General features: G+C 32.8%; 1 protein-coding gene across 1 annotated transcript in view; it reads right to left on the reverse strand.

Annotated features, from left to right (window-relative positions):
• LOC129914191 (uncharacterized) overlaps nucleotides 1-20,948 on the reverse strand; it is a 68,379-nt gene extending 47,431 nt beyond the window's left edge. The window contains exon 1 of the mRNA XM_055993325.1: nucleotides 19,756-20,948. Within this exon, the coding sequence (XP_055849300.1) occupies nucleotides 19,756-19,899 (144 nt within the window). The 5' untranslated portion in view covers nucleotides 19,900-20,948. The remainder of the gene's footprint in view (nucleotides 1-19,755) is intronic.
• Between the last annotated feature and the right edge of the window lie 1,586 nt (nucleotides 20,949-22,534).

The raw sequence follows: 22,534 nt of genomic DNA on the forward strand, positions 1-22,534 counted from the left end.
ATGGCTAACAGTCCAAAAATAATGCAAATAAAAATTGCATTCAAAATAATTCAATGCATTTAGAAAAAAGATTAACTTTTGAACAATAATTTTTTATTGCCTCAGGTAAATTCTATTAAATACATATACCGAATTGTGATTAGAAAGGTAGATTTACATTTACACATTTTTTTATCCGCCCGTCCGTCTGTGCATTTATCTGTACACAATTCCACAGCCTAAAGGGGTGTACGAATTTTCTTCAAATTTGGTACAGATGATTATTTTATGGAATTTTGAAAGTTTTTTTATATAGCTTATAGAAAGTGTACCTCCCATATAAAATTTTCAAGTTATAGCAAATTACTCGAAAACGGCTCTAACGATTTTAATTAAACTTTGCATAGGTAATATTCAAAGCAATTGCAATAAAACTGCATTTTTAGTTTTTTGCTCTATAATAGGGCAAGTATTGGTTTCGTGTAGAAAAAAAATTCGAGGTTTTAATCAAAACCAACATTACGATGATGGAGAAGACCAAAAAAGTAGTTTTCGTCATGCCATCCGTCGGTCTGTGCGTCCATCTGTACATCGAGCTAGGGCCTAAACGGATGGATGGATTTGATCGAAACTTGAAACAGATGATTTTTACGTAATTTCCTAGACTCTTTTTTTTTATTTTTTTAATATCACTTTTTTACGCATATCTCCCATATAATGTTTTCGAGGTATTGCAACTTTCTCGAAAACGGATCTAAAGATTTCGATTAAATTTGGTATACGTAATAATCTTATTGATTCTAACAAAACTGCGTTTTTAGTTTTTCCAAAAAAAATTCGGAGAACGGAAATATGGCGTTGACATTTTTCAAAAATTGACATATTTTTTAAGTTCATATATTTTATCAAAGCATAAGTCAATTTTATTCAAAATTTACAGAAATCATTTTGAATTGTCAAATGTAAAAAAAAAAAAATAAAAAAGTTTTTGAAAAAAAAAATTTTTTTAACTTTCAATTTTTTTTTTAAATTTTTTTCTCGACACTAAACAAAATCTAAAATTTCCAATAGATATTTAAGATAAACATACTTTGAACTACAAGAGCAAGTACGTGCGACCCAGTCGTGCATTTTATTTTTGTTATTAACGAGATCATCTTATATTTAACTGAAAACTCATATTTTTTGAGGATACTTAAAAACTTTTGTGTTCAAAACTTCGGTCGGACAATTACCTATTGTATCTGTATACGGAGAAAATAAGCCACTTTCAAATAAGATAATGTTCACTTTAAATCCCACGTTCTTAAAACAGTAAAATTTCTATTAAAATAGAACGAATCCGTTTAAAATCTGTTTAATTTAAAATGTATATTATCATTTTTATCATATTTTTAATAAGAATCTCTAACATAAAATTCACGCCGAATTTGCACTTAGGGTTAAAGTAGCTGGAATTTTTAGTATTTTTTATACAGAAATTTAGTAAATGTAATTATTGTAGGTATATAAAACCAAAAAAAAAAAAAAAAACACACATAAAAATCGTTTTTCAAAGGAATTAAACAACATCTGAAATCAAATTGAGCTCCAAACAATTATGCAATTTCATTTTTTTTGATAAGATGCATTTTTAGAAAAAAATTCAAAATCGTTAAAGCCGTTAAAAAAAACTAATTTTTTATAAATATTTTTTTTTTTGAAAAAAAAAGTTTAAAAATAAAATTGGAAAGAAACTTTGTGGTGTGCGGGTGGCTCTAATAATGATTTTCGAAAAAAAAAATATTTTTCATTTAAAGATAGCAACTGTATTACAAATAACATGAGTTTTTTAACAAAATCGTTGGAGCCGTTTTTGAGGAAATTAAAATTTTCCAAAATCGGTATATGACAGGTAGCGTTATTTTTGGTCCAAAAAATTTATTCCAAAAACCCCTCTGGAGAGTCGCAAAAAACGGAGGCTGATATATAGTAACTACATATATCGCAAGTAAAAATTGATTATTAAAAACAAAAAGGAATTAAAATGAAAATTTAAAAATAAAAGAAAAGCTTTCTGATTTTAGTTGCTTTAGTTAAGGGGTTGTGGTTTCTAAAGTGAGGATGCGAACAATTTTTGTATGCCTGAATGTGATAGAAGACGTGGAGCGACAATTCTTTATAACAAATGTATAGCTTTTTTTAAATTGGTTTTGAGGCATGTAACTTGACTGTCCAATAAGCATTAGTAGGGCCCTATTGTTCAAAATACAATTTTCAAGCATACATTTTTTGATTGTACTTTTTTTAACAAATTTATTATTTTTAGATTGGTGCAACAAATTGTTTTCTTTCACGACAAATTCACGACAATTGCATCATGAGATTTTCGAAATTCAAAAGTGGTAATGCCAACCTTTTCAGCTCCTAAATTTGAAACCACTTTTTTAAAGAAAATACAAATAAGCACGACGTTTTATCCTGAAAAATTCATAAATTGTAGGTTTTTATCAATTACATACATCAAAATGCTGATTTTTAACTTGTACTGTCGTTTTTTTTTTATGGTCAATGATTTGTAATTTAATTTACTAGCAGTGATTTTCTAAATGACTAATTTACCAATGAATTGTTTGAACATAAATAAGAGAAAAAGTTCAAAATCCACAACAAAAGACGTATAGGATAGCACGATGTTTGTAAAACGTAGAAAAAAATACAAATCCAATTGTTTGCATGACTGCATCTCGTTCTCATTATATTCCCACCTACCTATTGAAACTATACCTACTTTGTCGACGTAAAAAACAATTAAAACGCAGAAGTAAACAAGACAACAGTGTACCTACATTTTTTTTTTTTTTTAACCCATTCAAAGTTCGTTTCAGTTTTCTTATACACATTCTCATCCGGAATCACTGATTTTAAAAACCACCCTTATACGTGGTGTATATGATATATTTACTGCTTGGGTATTATATCTACCCTAGTGCCCGCTAAGTAGAAAGCATTTACGTGTCACAATTCTCATGACGTTGTTGACAAAAAATAAAAAAAAGAAGGAAAAAAGAAACAGAAAAAAACGTTGCAATGAGTTTCCGGCATTTCCACCACCAGTTGACAATAATTGCTTTCAACGCGTCATTTATGCCATGTTAGCTTAACTCACCGCAATTATAAGTTTTTACTCTTTCTCCTGTCCTGAGAGTCGAGAGCTGATGCATATGAGCCTGAAAGCAAACTTTCAACATAACAATAGAACTTTTTTAATACACTTCGCCAGTCACAGTCACCCAGTCAGTCAGTTTGTCAGTTAAGTTCTGCTGATGTGCGGATGATGAAAAAGTTGCTACTTCTTTTTTTTTTGTTTTCAAAAAGTCATGAATTTTTTAAAAGACGCGGTTCATTCACATTTTTAAAGTCGCAACTTAAGAGAGTTTGCAGGCTCAGGTAGTTTTTTAAAGTTTGTTTCACTGTTTTGCTTCAAAAAGTTGCAAGTCAACTTCAATCTTCTCTGATTAAAATTCAATAAACCATTGAACGCAAATCGATGGGGCGGATCTTATTTGCATATGTTGAGTACACAGCTCGCCAATTTGCTTCGTCGGAAAACAAACTTATGATGTATCTACCTTCCTACCCAGCCCATTGCTCCCGCACTTCACCTACTCGCTATCATTATAATGACTCTTCGAGCAGAGGGTGGAAATGGGCATGGGCATACTATAGCACTAACCGCATCCTGGCGTGCAGAAGGATATACAAAAAAAAGGACCCTTAACGCGACGACGGCATAACCATCAAGTAAATAAACTATTCAAACACCGGACCATCATGGTCGGAACTGATGGAGATGGAGCACTGTTTGTATTTGTGTTTTTGTGGGTCAAAATTAAAATGGCAAATTGCTGCCCATTCCCACCCACCAAGAGTTCGAGTTCACTATGGAAAGTGCACAAAGCTCCGAACCTCGATGCGATATAGTTCGGTGCGATTCGGTTCTTCCAACGAGAACTTTTTTGCTGTTGCTGCTGGGCTTCATTTATCTGTGCTGATTAAGTTTACGTTAGCTATGGAACGTAAACAAACACAAACACACACAGGAATAAATCTGTGTATAGAAGTTTGATTGTGTTTACCATTAAAACGTTATTCGGGTTTTTTTTGTTGTAGGTACTTGCAAAAGTGCCAGGCGTTGATTGTTTGTTTTAAGTGAAATTGGCTTTTCGACAAATTAGATTTACTGACCTAGAAGAATTTTCAAATTTAAATAACTATCTCTCTCTCTGCTGCTGTGGATGTGGAGGCTTACCAATCATTTTAAAAACCACTGCATAAAAGGGTTAATATACATATTTATTAATTTTTGGTTAGCAATAAAAACAGTTATGTTGATTATAAACCAGAATAATAAACTAGCAAAGAGATAGAGTAGGAGGAGATTTTAATGAGTTTAAGGATGAAAATAGTTTTGTGGGCTTAATGGTAAATAAGGTATACAAACGGCTATTTATGTTTTAAAATGTGTTGAGGTTAGTTCTAATAATAAATTAAAAGTTTTAAAGATTTAAGCAAAATGTGTTGCTGGAACTGGATCAATACTAGTACATTTCAGAAGTTTATTAAAAAGTATGCGCTGTGGAGTTTGCTAAAAAAAAAAACAGAAAAAGGCTACAGGGTGTATCATTTTTATTAGATTCTTGTGTAGTTGTGGTCAATAAAGTTTTTTTTATAATACTGTTAATATTAGATTGCTCGATACTTTTTGGGAGCTTGTAACATAAATATTTTTTCAAAAGCTCCGTGAAGCCAGAAGTGCGACCTCAAAATTTTTGAACCAAACATGTCTTATTCGATGATTCCTATTTTCGTGACCTTTTTTTTTGAATTTAAATTCAATCCTAAGTGGGCTTGAGGTCTTGTTTATATTTCTTTTTCCTATCTTTTACTCCGAAGTTTCGACCGTGTTTACAATCTTCTTCAGGGAGAGTATTTTTTCTTTTTCTAATCTTAAGAATTTAATCTTATAAGAACTTCTAGCTTTGGTTGGTTTTTCTTTGTTTCAAAAATTCAAAAAATTCGAAGTCTTGAAAAAGACGTTTCAAATCATGTTTGTCCATGATTGTCCACCCTCCAAAAAAAAAATTAGAGCAAATTTTTTTTTTCTAGGAAAAATCGTCTGAAAAGCTTAAATTTTAAGATAGACGTTCGAGTTCTAAATACATACTGAATATTATCGTTTTTCCAATCTGCGTTAAGGATATATTCAAAAAACAAATTTTGCACTGAAAAATTGAAATTCCCCTAAAATCCCCCAAAATCAGTTTTTTCAAAAAAATCAAACTGCTGTCGTTTGTCCACCTTGAGTTCTAATTGTGTACTAAAAATCATAGTTTGTCCACCCTCCGTTTAGGAGATATTCAAAAAAGAATTTTTTTTATAGCAACTCTCATACAAAAATCTTTTTTTCTAAATTTGCCAAAAATTATTTTTTTTTTTAATTTTTATGTTTTATTTGGGCTACGTTTCGCCGGTTTCTTTCCAGCTTCCTCAGGGGATTTTTATTTGATTTTAGTGGTGAAAATTAAATTTTAGTACATTTTTATTGTTGAATTTAAAATTTTAAATAAAGAATTTAATAAATTAACATGAAAAACTAAACAAAACACTACAACAAAAACTTAGAGCTATTATCACAATTTCTTACCACAGACTTTAATTTATGGCAACAATATTATTTTGTTTCGAGTAAAGGTTACAAACCAAAAATCATTGTCCAACCTGCGTTTAGGAGATATTCAAAAAAAAAAAAACAATTTTTCAAAATTCCCAACAAAAATTACATATACACCACAGTGCATTTACTGAACATTTCCAAGTCACCAAAAATTCCTTTTTTTTTTAACTCAAACGTCAATCGTTTATCCACCTCGAGAAATGGCTACAAATTATCGTTTGTCCACCCTATATTTCTTCCATCTTCTGCGTTTACCACTTATATTCGTTTCCTACAAAAAAAAGTAGTTTTTTTTTTTAATTTCTTAAAAACACATTATGGACTCAGTTTTTTTTTTGTTTTCGTTTAAAAACAAATAAGAACATTGACAAGAAACGGTTTGGTTTTACAAAAAAGTTAGATATAGTAGGCTAGCTTTTGGGCTAGCATTTCATTACGGTGTAGTGATTAAAAAAATCTCAGCCATCTCTGTGTGCCTGTAACACTGGTCAACAAAATTTAACTTTTTTTTTGCCACAAGAACTAAAATATACTTTTCTAGTAGTTTTTGGGGTGCTGAATCCGAATCTGTAGTCAGAAAAATTTGATTGGCCTCCGTTTTTGAAATATTACCGTTATATAATGCTAAAAAACGTAATTTTGGCTGTTTTCGAGGTTATGTTTTTATGTGGGGTAATTCATTATAAACAAATTTGTAACGGTTATTATAAGAACCGATATTCTTCTTTCAAAAACTGTTTAAATTTTCCCGATATCTCTTTTATTGCTCGAGATATTTCAAGAACGAAGGCTAATAGAATTTTTCTGATTGTGGATTCGAGTTCAGCAACCCAAAAACCTTCAGAAAAGTATATTTTGATTCTTGTGGCAAAAAAAGTTTAATTTGGTTGGCCAGTGTTGTTTTTGATTCAAAGACCGCTACTTAAATTTTAAATATCTCGGGCAATAAAAAAGATATCGGAAAGATTTAAACATTTTTTGAAAGAAGAAAACTAGTTCTTATAGGCACCGTTACAAATTTGTTTGTAATGAACTACTCCACAAAAAAACATAACCTTGAAAACAGCCAAAATTACGTTTTTTTGACATTTTCTAACGGTAATATTTCAAAAACGAAGGCCAATCAAATTTTTCTGACTTCAGATTCGGATTCAGTACCCCAAAAAATACTAGAAAAGTATATTTTGGTTTTTGTGGCAAAAACCTTGTTGACCAGTGTAATCAGTTTAAAAGAATGGAGGATACCTCTTATTTTCAGAGGTCTAAATTTTTATGACAGTGATAGTCTAAAAAAAAATGGAAATCTATTGAAAAATAACTCAAGGCTTAGTATACTATACATACTTGTGCGACTGAGTTCGAACCAGGGCCAGGTCTGCTGAAATTTGGAATGATACACGGAGAAAAAAACAAATACACTGAGGGAAAAAATAAATTGAAGTTAAAACGTCTTTGTTTCAAAGATGAATTACTTTGATTAAAGTGACTTTAAGATACGAAACCATGAAAAATTAACCTTTTTTCATGTTGATTTTAAAATGTTCATCTTCAACGCAAAATAATCCCGAATAATAGTTGAATCAATGTGGTTTTCATTGATTTTACGTTGTTTTATGGTGGCTTTTCCCTCAGTGTAGATAAATCTACATATTTTTTTTTTTCAAGAAGGTTGCCGATTTCAAATAAGTGGACAAATCTTTTTAATTACTTTCACGTTAACAAAGCATCTATGGTGCAAAATAATATCCACAAACAAAATTAAAAGAGAAGAATCTTTTAGATAACTCTCTGTCGGGACACGGTTGCGAATTTGGCAGGACACAAATTTAAATTTACCGCACGCGTGAGCTTGGATTAAATCGCTGTGCAGTGGCTGTAAACTGAGCTGTGGTTAGCCGAATTCGCACTCGTATGTCTAAGGTATGCTGCTGCAGTGATGACTTAATGAAACAGTCTACGAATTAAGGAGAGTTTTTAATTACTTCTAGGCTTTAAAGTTGCATATCCCAGAAAAATAGCCAGAAACTTTTAAAATATCTACCTAACTCAGCAAATATCGAAGCTATAAAATCTATGAAAAAAAAATCATTTAAAAATTTTAACTGTGGCTTTTAAACAATCAAAAATTCACTCTTTCCGTCCATATAATCTTAATGATGCCAAGTTCAATTGATTTCTCAATAAAACTTTTTTACGAGTAAAAAAGCTTTATTTACCTATATATTTATGTATCTATTAATGTACTATTGCAAACATAAAAAAAAAAACATTTCAATATCGAATAGTATAAGCGGAAGTATCAAAGAGTATTTTTGCAATTTATTTTTTTACACAAAGTTCTATTATTAGCTTCCACACACAAATTAGATAAACACCAAAATATCTTAAAATCTCTTATAGCCTTGCTCTGAGAAAGCAAACACTTCCCAAATTAAATAAGAAACAAATTGCTTTATTTAAAACACAATTAAGATTTTGCGCCCACAATCATTTCAAAATAAAAAAAAATAATATTAAATTCAAAGTTGTCGACATTGTTATCCTTGAGGCGGCATGAGCAAGAACTCATATATGTACAAACTCATGTTTTGTCAAAGATGTTTCCCTTCTAATTGCAAAAAAAAAAAAAAAAAAATAGTGCCATATTGAAATGACATCTCTCTTGGGGGAAAAGATTTAAAATATTTCTTTTTGATATTTTCAAAAGAATGTTTATATTTTCTTGAAAAGAAGCGGAAGATAATTAGGCTACTTTTTTACAATATGTATTACATATTAGTTTTTTTTTGCTTTTGTTTAATGAATTACTTAAAATTAACACAAAAACAGAAGTGGTAGAGGTTGCGTGCGCGAATATAAGAAGCTTTAACGCAGGAAAATAAAATCCAAACATTAAATGATTTTCCGGCTGTGGTCACGCATATTGCACGTACCAACCAAATAGACGACGTCCTTTTGTCCACGAGTTGAAGAAACTCATGCGGAATCAAAACGATAGAACAAGGAACGGCCGGCATATAGTCCTATAAGTTATTAGGTACATGGTACATATCACGCGGGTTTTATGTTACCAGTTGAATATAAAATATCTTAAATGACTTGGAAAATAATATTTCTAAAGGCTTTTTTTTTTGTTCTTTGTTCGAACCGACACGTGTGCTGGAAAATATACTATATTTGCGAGGCCAATGACTCTTAACGAGTTAGTAAATAAGTACAGAGGTTAATATGAATTAAATTTTGTTTTTCAAAAAAAAATTATAATTAGGAAGTTGGCGTAAGTGGATAGATACCTACCTGATATCTGTTGGTTGAGATAAAAAAAATAAACATGGACGCTAAATTAAGGGTTCTTTTATTCACGGTTTAACCGGATTGTAATAATTATTACCAAAAAAAAAAGGCGGAAATATTGATTTTCTATTAGTCCTTGAATGAGTGAAATGAAAGTGGGTAACCACTGCCGAATTCCAGGCAATGATGTAAGGCAACAATTTTGGGCTTGTCTCCCCTTCTAATGAATACTTTTTTTATGACTCTACTAATCTTTGATCAAATAGACAAAAATCTAAATGCGCCCAAAGTGTAATTATTATCTATCTATTTTTTTTTTTTTTCAAGTCAATATTGCCAAATTATTTTGGTGGTGAAATACAAGTAAAACGGATATGGTTCTTATCGAACTATAAGTAATTGCTGTTGATATATTTTGATACATATTTTGACAATAACATTATTTAATTAATCATTATTTCACCCTAAATAAACAACGATTGTTCAAAATAATAACGCAATTTTACTTATTTTGAACAAATGCTTGTTTTATTTTTTTTTTTTTTTTCAATCTACCAACATTGTATTCGCAATCAGGTGATACTTAAGAGTTTGTTTAGGACATCAAAGACGGTTTTTAAAAATTAACAAAAAAAATATATAATATTTCTGCACATGTTGGTGACATTTAGGTAGGTACCTATTTGAAAATTAAATACTTGTTAACATGACTAATATTAATTTTTACTGCTATTAAGTGATTTGTTATTGTTTTCTAAGTTATTGGCTAATTTGAATAGAATGGTGTACGAGTGAGTGGTTGATATAAACAGTACTCATTATAGTATTGATTTTCTACTATTTGTCGGTCATAAAATGTTCATTACTTACATATTCAGATATATTCAGTCATAGTTCAGTTGAAACACAACACACAATGGATCAAAAAAAGACTTTTATTATTTGAAAAGCCTTGCCAATAAATAAAATAAGGACAGACAAATTACGTATGAAGATTAAAAAACGTGCAGTCTCATTTTTCCGCTATACTTTTTTAACTACAAAATCTGATTTAAATTATGGGTTTTTATGAGAAACTAAGCCAATTTTTTTTTTATGTAAAAGCGCAATAAGAATAATTTGGCCCTATTTCACTCACAGTGAGCCTGAACAAGTTTAAGGTTGACCTTCCCACACGGAACCTAAAGACTTCAGGCCGATTAGCCTATCTTCCTTTCTTTTAAAGACCTTAGAAAGACTAATTGAAACGCACATTCGGTTCAAAATCGACGACAATGTTCTCTCACAGGCCCAACATGCATATATGAAGGGCAAATCTGTTGAGACGGCATTACATGAAGTTGTGGGTACCATTGAACATTCAATCCACCACAAAGAATTCACTCTGGGAGCATTCCTAGACATTGAAGGGGCCTTCAACAATGTTGAAAATGCAGCCATACGGCAAGCCCTAGACACCAGCGGTGTCGATTCAAATCTGTCAAACTGGATTGATTCGATGCTTCAAACTAGACTTGTAAATGCAGAAATGGGTAGCAGCAAGCTGAAGGTAAGAACTTGTAGGGGAACTCCACAAGGAGGAGTCCTATCACCCCTACTCTGGCTCTTAGTTGTTAACCAGATCTTAACCAAGCTTAGCCAAAACGGTGTTAAAGTTGTGGCTTATGCCGACGACATTATCATCATGGCCTCGGGCAAATTTGTTCCGACCCTGCGTGATCTTCTTCAAACAGCCCTTAACAAGCTCAACAACTGGGCCTCAGGCTGCGGTCTCAATGTAAACCCACTTAAAACAGAACTAGTATTATTTACTAGGAAAAGAAATATCCCAAATATTAACCCTCCCACAATAAATGGGACTCCTCTTACCATCACTGGTAAAGCCAAATATCTTGGGTTGATAATTGATAGAAAACTTAATTGGAAAGAAAATATAAAGGAACGTGAAAAGAAAGCTTCTATTGCCTTTTACACCTGTAGTAGAATTTTTGGTAAAAAATGGGGGCCCAATCCCAAAACGATTCATTGGATGTATACAGCCATTATAAGGCCTATTCTGACGTATGCATGCCTGGTCTGGTGGCCAGCCCTAGATAAAACAGTCAACCTTAAAATTATGACCAAAATTCAAAGACTCGCGTGTATAGGTACCACTAGTGCCATGAGAACCACACCCACATCAGCCCTAGAAACATTCCTTTCACTTGCCCCGATCGACCTTTTTACAAAAGAATCGGCGGCCATAAGTGCCCTTCGTTTGAAGGAGGGCAAGAACTGGAAAAGGGGCCTCTTGGGTCATAAAACAATATTGAACTATGTTGCAAGTAACATTCAAACTGACTATAATCTTCCATTCAATGATTTCAACCCAGTAGCGCTTACAGACTTCCCTACAAGGGAACTCTGGGAGTCAAACAGGGTCATTATTACAGATCATGTCTCGGTTTTCACTGACGGGTCTAAATCAGACCTAGGCGTAGGGTCAGGCATCTTTTCAGATAACCCTCCCATAAACAAATCACTGAAACTCCCTGACTTCTGTAGTGTTTTTCAAGCGGAAGTTTTTGCAGTTTGCGAAGCAGCGAACATACTCTCCGCGCTCAATTTAATGAACAAAAATATTGATATCTTTATAGACAGCCAGGCAGCAATTAAAGCCATTTCCTCTATTGTCACGAAGTCCAAACTAGTTGACCAGTGTCGTAAGGCACTAAGGTCCCTAAACATAACGAACATAGTTACCCTTCGATGGGTCCCAGGACATCGTGATATACAGGGGAATGAAAGGGCAGATGAATTGGCCAAAACAGGATCATCTCTTGATCCGTGCCAAACAGCTTCATGGGTGCTTATGCCAATGGAACACGAAAAAAGCAGAATAAAACAAAGCTTCTTGAACTCTGCAAACGATAGATGGTCAGCTCTTGAAACCTGTCGTGTTTCAAGAAATCTGTGGCCGACCATTTCTAAGAACAAAACTGAAACCATACTTAAGCTAAGCAGGCCTCAGTTGTCCCTATTGATTGGTATCCTTACGGGTCACAACTCAATGGGAACCCACATGAGTAGGATGGGTATTGTCTCATCAGACTTATGTAGAGGGTGTCAAGACGAAGAGGCGGAGGAGGGCTCATACCACTTCCTTTGTGAATGCCCCAGCTTAGCAAAAAGTAGGAAAACAACTCTCGGAGATTACTTCTTCGATGAGTTAGATGACGTCTCGTCCTTGCCACTGAAAAACATATTGAAATTTATCCAAATTTCAGGATGGTTCAGGGAGGCCCACAACACTAACTCCAACCCGTAATTCCCTAAACCCTTCCCTTACCCATCCTCACTCCTGCCCACCCTAACCCTGGGGATCACAATGGATCCATCGAGATCCGAGTGGGATAACTCGACTTGTCGGATTATCACCCCGTTCAACCTAACCTAACCTGACCTAAAATGACGACAAAAACTAAAAATGAGGCTTTGTTCCTGAAGGCCTCAGCAATAATAATCTGTTTTTACATAGCCCCCCCTTCCATAACAAAATATGATTGTATTGAATACCTCTACAAAAAACCGTTTTCAATTCTCGGCGCCTAAGTTATAGTACTCGAGCCTTGTGCTGTTATGAATTTTTCTCGAAAAAACCACGTTTACGGGGGGTATCTCGAAAAAGGAAGCTAATCCGATTTTGGTTAAAACAGATTATTATTGCTGAGGCCTTCAGGAACAAAGCCTCATTTTTAGTTTTTGTCGTCATTTTAGGTCAACCTGAAACTTGTTCAGGCGCACTGTGCACTCAACCAAAGTGAAATTAAGCCTACTGTTAAAAATTGGCTTTATTTCTCTTCGGAAAAGTGAAATAAGGGTATTTTTTGAAAGTTGGAGTTATTTCACTGGCTCTTATTTCATAGCACCGAATTCGTTACTAGAAATGTGTGTTTTGTTCATTATGTTTTTTTTTTCTATTTATTTGTTAAGTTAACAGCTCCATTTTACTATTAAAGGCGTTAAGGACACACTATTAAACTTTCTATTAATTCACTCTTCACTAGTTAAATTCTTTGCTTTCGATGGAAACTTTAAATTTAAATGAAAAATTTCAAAGTCCTTTAAAATTATCAAAAATTACTTTTTTTCAAAAATTCAAATTTCTGTTGTTTGTTTCCTCGAGTTCTTTACGTTTACCAAAAATCGACGTTTGTCCACCGTTTAGAAGATATTCCAAAAACAAATTTTGTACTGAAAAATCGCAACAAAAGCACTGGTCGGCAAAAAAACAAAAAAAGTCGGGAGCAAGAACTCTGTAAGGTGATTTAAATAAACTTGATTGTGCTGAATTCAAAGCAGTTTACAGATTTTTTCCATCACGTCTAGTTTTTGAGCTCTGCTCATCACAAATTTAGCTATAAGGTCCCAAAAACTAATTTTAAATGAAATGTTTTTTGACATTAGATCTAAAAATTATATTTTTCCGTAATATTTTGCTATTTTTTCAACCGAATCAGTAGTCGAAAACTGAAATTTACTTCAAATCTGCTTCAAAAACCATAAGTTACCTTGACCACCAAGATTTTGAGATATCATGCCTTTCTATACCAAATATCTATAAGAAAAAAATAATTTTGAAAAAAAAAATAAACGTATTTAAGACGATAAAATATGGCTTTTGAATAATGCATATCGACGGTTAAACTTCATAACCTCGTACACAGAGAAAAATAGACCACATAAAATAGAACAAAAACAATAAGATTTCTCTATGGTTTTCATCCAAGAAGGAAACCTTATTAAAACAATCGGGTTTTCCTTATTGTTTTAAAATCTGCAAAAAAATAAAAAAAAAGAGTGTGTGTACACATGTACACGCGACTGAAGTTATACTTCTCATTCAGTATATGTAAATGAATTTCATTTGATATTTTTAATTTCTATTATGAAGTAATTAATCCACACTTAGTTTTTTTAACATTTTTATCAAGTGAACAATAAATTAGTTCTTTCATCCTCCTTGCGTCCATGTAGTTTTCAATTTATTCTGTGAAATTTACTCATGTTGTGCGGTTCAGAACGTACGGTATATGCTTAACGAAAGTAAACGAATTGCGCATAAAATGTGCGATATGGTAATTTTATGAGAATTGTGTGTGCTTCAGCACTAGTAGTAGCAATATGCAACTTGCAGGGTTGCTACAAAGCTCAAAAGTTAGCTGAGCTCAGCTCACAGCTCAGCTCAAATTTTGAGCTAGCTCACTTTTGAGCTATGTACCATAGCTCAGCTCATTTGAGCTGAGCTGAAAGTGAGCTGAGCTGTTGGGTGAGCTAAGGTAAAGTGAGCTGAGCCGAGCTGTGATGGGTGAGAGGATACATTGATTTTTATTTGGAAAGTATAATGAAATATGAAGATATTTTAAACTTTTATAAGATGTTTGGTTCTAGTTATTAATGGAATTATTTTAACACATGGATATTTTTATAAATAAAACAGAATTTTTCGTGATCTTTTTTCTTGGTTTTTTTTAATACTAAATTTATTTCTATTTTTTTAGTAAAATATTTCTTTTTTTATCATAAAAAAAATCCGGTACAATCCGGTCTTTCGACTTTTTTCAAAATTCCGAGAAAATCGCGTTTGAAAGTTGGGGTAAATTTTTTTTTTCGAAAAATCCCCGAATCTTTGAACGCTCCTGGAAGCTAAACCGCTTGAGAGCAATTTTTGGGAGTGATGCCAAATGATAGCTTGTGTCATGGGCCTACGCTTTGCACATTGTCAGATTTTTAAAAAATCGCCTTCCATGTTAAACCACCACATCATGCCTATTTTTTCAGAATCGTGCCTATTTTTTTTTTTTACTTTTAAGTTCTCCCGGTTTGAGAACACGTGGACCTACAGGGATGAGATACCCAAATGTAGGTTAGAGTCCCCGCTACCTTTTGGCATCAAAATTTTTTTTTACATTTTCTTCAAAATTCCGAGATATAGGCGTTGGAAGTTGGGGGCGCTCACTTTAAGCTCAGCTCAAATGAGCTGAGCTATAGTACCTAGCTCAAAAGTGAGCTTTTTGCAACCCTGGCAACTTGCCACATGGAAATTACCACATGCAACTTGTCACATGCAACTTAGCACATGCAGCTTGCCACATGCAACTTGCCACACGCAACTTGCCACATACAACTTGCCACATGCAAATCGCCACATGCAACTTGCCACATGAAACATGTAACTTGCAACGTGTTGTGTGTTTTATGTTTGCCTTACTGCGGCGTACTGCATTTTTAAATACTAAAGTACTGCCTACTCTAAAGGTGAAACGACAGCCCTGCTACCGAGGGTGATCGCGTCATAATCCCTTTGACATTCTTGTCAAAAAGTAAATTTTCATACTCACCCTCCCATAAGAAGTATAACTTCAAAAACGATGACCAGGCCGGGAATCGAACTGGAGACTTCAAATCATTAGTCGCCCACCTTACCACCTGAACCAACCTGCCATGAAAATATTGATCGCGATTTTTGTTCTAGTGCTAAGTTGCAAAAAAAATCAACTTTTCAGTCAAATTTTAATAAGATTTTCTCTATAAAAATAATAAGAAATCTCCTTAAAAAAACCTTATTAATCGTTGATTTTAGTAAGATTTCCTTATGAAATGTATGGACGGTAAAACAATATGGCAATCTGTTAGTTTTTAGCGGGTCATATTTTTCTCTGTGTAAGTCGTTTTTGCAAGTTTTTCAGAAATCAAAAAACAATATGTTGTGTTTCTTGTTTTTGTATGGGATATTATCAATACGAGCTTTTGAATTTCGTCATTCCTGAAAAATGTTCAAAACAACATTGTTGAACTGAATATACCAAAAGATAGCTCTGAATTTTCTGAATTGTTTGCATTAATAATATTTTTTTCGAATTTTTCGACTTACGAGGTTATGAAGTTTAACCGTCGATATGTAGTTTTGCGAAAAAAAATTTAACGGTGATGAAATTCAACGCCAAAAGTACCACAAAAACGCATTTTTGACCCATTAATATTTAAATATTTCGAAAACTTGACGTGCCAGTGAAATTTTGACTTCAGATTCGGAATCAGCATACAAAAGTCCTATAGAAAAGTATGGTTTGATTCAAGCTCCATTTTCGTTGCCGACCAGTGAAGTTACTCATACACCACAGTGAAGTGGATACAAACAAAAAATCATCGTTTCTCCACCCTACGTTAAGGAGATATTTTAAAAACAAAATTTGGACTGAAAAACTGAAAGTCCCCTATAATGCCTAAAATTAATTTTTTTCAATGCGAATTTCTACTACAAAGCTAGTCAAACCAAAACTGTCACAGTTTTTTTTTTCAATTTCATAATTTATATAGGTATTTAAAAACAGCACAATTAATTTCATTTTGAATGCTCTTTTCATCAATTCCACCAAAAAATTAAAAAAAATGTTTCCATCAAACAGCTGCTGACTGAGAAATGTCAACTAACTTTGAAGCTTAAATTTTTACACTACGTGCGTTGGAGGGGAAACTAATTTTTTAGTTGTATTCAGTCAATCAGAATGAGTTGACTACGTAGGTAGTCACTAGATTCGAGAATGCACCCAATGTTTTTCATATGATATTTAAACTCTCAAATTAAAATTCTGGTTCAACAACTTCCTTCATTGTACAATTGTATATAAATATTTCTATAGTACTACATATCATGAAGGCGAGTCTAGTATTAGTTCAAATCACCATTTTTTTTGAGGTGGCCCTTTGTGTATTTATATCATACAAATTCTGCCTTTTCAAGTTACCACCAGAGTTCCTAAGATGGTTTCTCTTTACAATGCATTGCACCATCCTTTCAAACGTTATTGTATTTCTCATCATCGTTTTTTTTTTATTCCTTCATCATAAATGCTTTTTGTCTTATAGTGTTTTCGTTTGGTGCAAAAATCAATTTAATTTTTGATTTAAGATCTGTAAAAAAACTGATTTTGATATATTTTGAATTCGATTGGTTTATTTTTTATCTTCGAGCAATTTTTCAGATCTTGATTTTTCGGCAGATTTATCCCTCTTTTACTAACACCAATATGTATCATTATTGCCAGTCATCAGTTTAAGGCTTTCGACAAAAATATATAAATTGTGTACTTTAAGTACTAAGTTGTATGGAGAACAAAATTTTCAAATGCGTTTTTCTCGAAATGAGATGGAATGGACTTGTGCTTTTTTTTTCCCTGGAACCTTCATTTCATTTTATTTGATAAAAACAATACTGTTTAAATCCAACAAACAAACACCTCGTACAAGTTCATTTTGAAACCAGTTTTACCACATTTCAACAACAAGAGTATGAATTGATTGAATTCAATACTTCCGTAAATTATAAATTGTTTTTATATAAACGGACAATAACCTCACGAAATGAATGTATACCAATTGTGTCTTTAATTCAATTACAAATAAAATAAATGCTACTAAGTAGGTAGCTTGACAAACTATTGAGTTTGGATAAACTGTGAAAGTAGCTTCATGTTTTGTTATTTCAAATTCAAATTTTAGCTTCCACAAAAATAAGGTGGGATAATCTCCACTCAATCCACCAAAACCAAATGAAGGACGTTTTCAAATAAGATCATCATTACCTCCTTGTCATATAAAAGTCATCGAGTTGATAGCAAACAAAACTAGCAAAAAATCGAATTTAAATCTCAAAAACAAGATACCAACAAAAATAATAGTCTTATCCCACCTAGTGATGGGAACTATCGAATAAAAACTATCAAACTATCGATAGTTGTAAAATATTCATTTTTTGATTTTGGCCTGGCGGGTGACTTTGGTTTTGACATGGACACTTTTTAAAAAAATTGTTAATATATGAAGGACTTGTTTGATTTTTTCCAAGTTTCTTTGTAAATTCGTATAATTTGATGAATTCAAAAGTGATCATACTAGCTTTATTTAATTAAAATTAGATATTAATTTATACTAAAATTTAGTTTTCTTAAAAATGCTAAAAAAAAAATCATCTGAAAATGTTGGATGGTTTGAACATGTTGCAGAAATAGGATTGCAAAATGACTTTAACTAAGATATGTGTATTGTTTTGCAAGTTAAATTACTTTCATTATATCCTTTTAATTATTTCATAAAAATTAATTTTAATTTGTTTATAAAAAATGCCATATGGTAGGGTGACTTTGGCCGGCAAATCGGGTGACTTTGGCCGGGTGGCAATATAATTAAAATGTTATCAGAACATACATATCAACATTTGCCAGCTCAACCACTAGACGTAGCCTTTTTTCGACCTCTTAAAATATTATGGAGGAAGACCTTAACAGCGTATATGATGGCAAACTCGAAAAACAAAACATTGCCGAAAGATATGTTTAATAGGCTTCTAAAAAAAGTCTGGGACAGCTTACATGAGAACGACAAGGCAAGGGAAAATTTGATATCTGGCTTCCGGGCAACTGGAATTTATCCATGCGATAGGCAACAAGTTTTAAGTAAACTCGAAAAAACTGAATCAAGAACAGATAATACTACCAGCAACATGATGAACCTTAGCGATTCAGTATTGGACTATATGAAGAGCCTTCGGAACCCGGATACCTCAACCAGGAAGCCAAGAAAGAAAAAAGTTAACACTGAACCAGGTTATAGTGTCACTAGGGCGGACTTCACATTATCGTTGAGCGTTTTAAAACATTCTCCCAATGTAGATGCACCCGATGATGCCACTGAAGAAATGTCCACGGATCAGCCCGGCCCCTCAAAAATAAGTCACAGCCGGAAGCCAAGACAGTGAAGAAAAAAATAACATTTTACGTCGGCTGTATCTTAAATGTTGATAACGATGAGGTTACAGTGTCATTCCTGCAAAGAGGTGCTGGGTACAGCTTCATATACTCAGAGAAAAAAGACGTTGCACAAGTCACCAAAAGTGATCTGGAGAAGAAACTTCCTGTTCCAACGGTTGACCGCAGAGAGTGACTATTTTTTTTCCATATCCTATCAAAATGTATGCGAATTTTAAGGTTTTGTTTTTTTTTTTTTTAATCAAATAAAAACCGACAATTCTGTGTACGTAAATAAAAACAATACCCACATATTTTAAAAAATCTGCTCTTTCATTTGGGCTGGGTTAGACTAACGTGCTACTTGTAGTTGAACCGGAAATATAGCAACCGTCCTACCGGCCAAAGTCACCCGGAATGGAGGGTGACTTTGGTCACCCATATTTTGGCATTTATCTATAGAACTGTCGGACAGATTTCTTCAAGATTAATCATACCTATAGAATGAGCGAAGTAGGTAAATTGGTTGAAATCTTCGTTTAAAAAAAAAAAAATTATTGCAGAAGTTATTCACATTTGAATTTGAAAACGTGCCAAAGTCACCCGGTTTTACGGTACTATTTTCATTCGAATAGTTTTTTCATTTGAATAGTTTTTTTTATACTATAGTTTTTATTCGATAGTTTATTCGATAGTTTGTTCGATAGTTTTTATTCGAATGAATAAATGAATGAATGAATGAATGAATGAATGAATGAACTATTCGATAGTTCAAATCATTCAATTACTAACTATCGATAGTTCCCATCACTAATTCCCACCTACATTCTGTCCTTCTAACATCCAATATCCTTCAAAGATGCAAACCAAAACTCTCTCAGTTACATAATTTTCTTATAATCTTTATTATTGGAAAAAAATAAAATATAAATCAAAACAAATCAAGCAAAAAAAAGTGATAAGATGAACTTTGTAACTTACTTGTAATTTATTAAATCGCTGATGTGTTTGCGTTACGATATTTTTAAGTGAATCATTTTGTTGTCCGGCTGGCCCAAGAATTATAAATATAAAACTCGTCAGCACAACACAGCAAAGGATTAAAACTAAATTTTTCGTTCGCATTGCCAACAACAACGGTTTCCTCCTAATTTTGATGCCGATTCTTCGTCTGCTGCTTCTGTTTAAATTTTTCAAACAACTTTTTTGTGGGAACTTTAACTAAACTAAGTTTGATTAATTTGTTATTCATTTAGTTTTGACAAAGTATCGCAAGAGCGAAAAAAAGGCAAGTGTTTGATATTGCCTCTGGATTGAGGATGATTGAGAGAAAAACTAGAAAAAAACACTTTCACTTCATCGTAAAAAGAGTCTTTTTGTTGACGTCGTCACTCGTCGTCACCGATTAACTTGCTATCGCCGCCACTATCTTTTTTTATGGCACATCCCCTGGGAAATGGGGGGATTTCGTTTGGAAGGTTTTTTTTTTTGGTTCTGATAAGGAAAAGACAAGATTAAATAGCTTCTAAAAAGTTCTGAATTGAAAAATTGGGGTTCTTTCTTACAGATTTTCGGCCACAAATTTGGAATAAAAAGAACAATCGTTTTGGGTTTTGTTTTTTTTTTGTTTACATTTAGAGATGTAGGTTCTGTGTGAGGGGAAAAAGGGGAAAGACAAAGAACGCGAGCACACACACACACTGGGCGCAGCACTTTGCAATAACAAAATTTCTTTGTAGAAATTCACTGAGCTGATTCGACCGAATTTTGATGCATTTTTGAGTTGAGTTTGGTACTTTTTTCTAGATTATTGAATATTTTATTCAAAAGATTAAATAAAAACTCTGAAAAAATGAGAAAAATACTTAAAAAAGAACTGTGTAGGTAGAGAAGAAAAAATTCATCCAAATGAAAGTGAGTTTTTTTTCTTTTCTTTTTGTTCGGATAGCACGAGATTTCTTTGAGAACACAGTCGAATAAGATTGAGCTAATTAGTTGGTTGTTATTTTTTTGGAATAAAAATAACTTTTTCTTTTTTTTTGTATTTCTGAGTTGAAACGGCCTTGCAAAAATGATGCAAAAAAAATATAATAGACTATTTTTATTAAAAACTTGTTCGTTCGTCGAGCGAGAGGGGAACTATAATAAACGGCTTTTTTGTCTGTCTAGCTGTCACTGAGAAGAAAAATATCAAGCACAAAGCAGAAAGTGGAAAAAAAAAATTTGAGATGACAGTTCGAGAAGAAAATTATTGCAGATGAAGATAGTTGTGGTTGGTAGTTTTTATTGTAGTTTAGACAAGAACCATGTAGAAATCTTTAAGGCAAAGAACACACTTGTGCGAATTTTATTTAGGTATAGTTTTTGAGCTATGAAAAAAAATGCTTTCTCATCATTCATTTCATTTGAACACCAAAATAAAAGTACTGACGTTAACTTTATTGCTACAGCCTAGTACATAAATATATCGATTTAAAATTATGCTTTCATTTTGAGATAAATTGAGAACGATAAAAATTGTGCAGTTGTAAACGAATGTGTTATTATCTAGTTGAATTTGAGCACAACTCAGCTCAAAATTTTTAGTTAGATTTTAGCTCGGTTTAATTTTTGAGAGAATTTTTTAGGTGATGCCCCTTAATTTGGGCTTCCCCGACAAACAATTTTGGTTCTATAAAGCTTTACAGATGCAATTGTTGCTTCTGTAAAGCATTTTAGAAGCAAAATTGTTAGTAGGGTTCAATACAAAAAATTCAACAAAAATTATCCGAGCGTAAATTTGTTTGTTTGTTAAAGGCTTGGCCACACCGGAGGGTATGCGGTAGCGGTACGGGTAGAGGTAACGGTACTTGTATGAAAAAAATTCCAAACTGACATATCAAAGTTCAGATGTGGAATTTTTTTCATACAAATATCGTTACCGCTACCCGTACCTCTACCGCATACCCTCCGGTGTGGCCAAGCCTTAAGGCTTGGCCACACCGGAGGGTATGCGGTATAGCGGTAACGATATTTGTACTAAAAAAATTCCACACCTGAACGTTGATGTGTCAATTTGGAATTTTTTTCATACAAGTACCCTCACCGCTACCCGTACCGCTACCGCATACCCTCCAGTGTGGCCAAGCCTTTAAGCAAATTGTAGGCAGCTTTATCAAAAAATTAAATTTTAAGCCTACATTGACCTAAAAACTATAAAAATGTACAAAAGTGAAAATTTTCTAGTTTGAAAAATTCTATATAGTGGACTTTCAATCTAATCTAATCTAAAGACTAGTACGCAGCTGAAGCGAAACGAAATTTTCGGTACAAAATTTCATTAACGAAATCTTGAACGAAATTAAATTTGCTTTGTTTTTGCTTTTAAACTTATTTTCTGATGTTTTTTCTTGAATTTGTTTGTTTGTATTTTTGTTATTTTCACTTTGCTATATATACCCGTTGGTATTTTTTCTTTAACATGTTCGCGGTTGACTTTTGAGACTTCAAAATTTTTCGTTTGGCTTCAGCTGCGTACTAGGCTTATGACTGCAAAAATAAAAGAAATAGTTCAATAAAAACCCATACAAAATCTCTGTACCTAATTAAATGTAATTTATTAGACGTATGCTCATACTCGCTTTCAAAAATACATTTTTAAATCATTTAAATCATTTTATTTACTACAAACAATATCTAACACTTTATTTTCACCTTGTACTGTAATTTGTCACTTGGAAAATTGAACTGTATCCGGTCGGTGTCCACACTGCCCTTATAC

Source organism: Episyrphus balteatus, chromosome 1 (assembly GCF_945859705.1).
Source record: "Episyrphus balteatus chromosome 1, idEpiBalt1.1, whole genome shotgun sequence".
Taxonomy (NCBI): Eukaryota; Metazoa; Arthropoda; class Insecta; order Diptera; family Syrphidae; genus Episyrphus; species Episyrphus balteatus.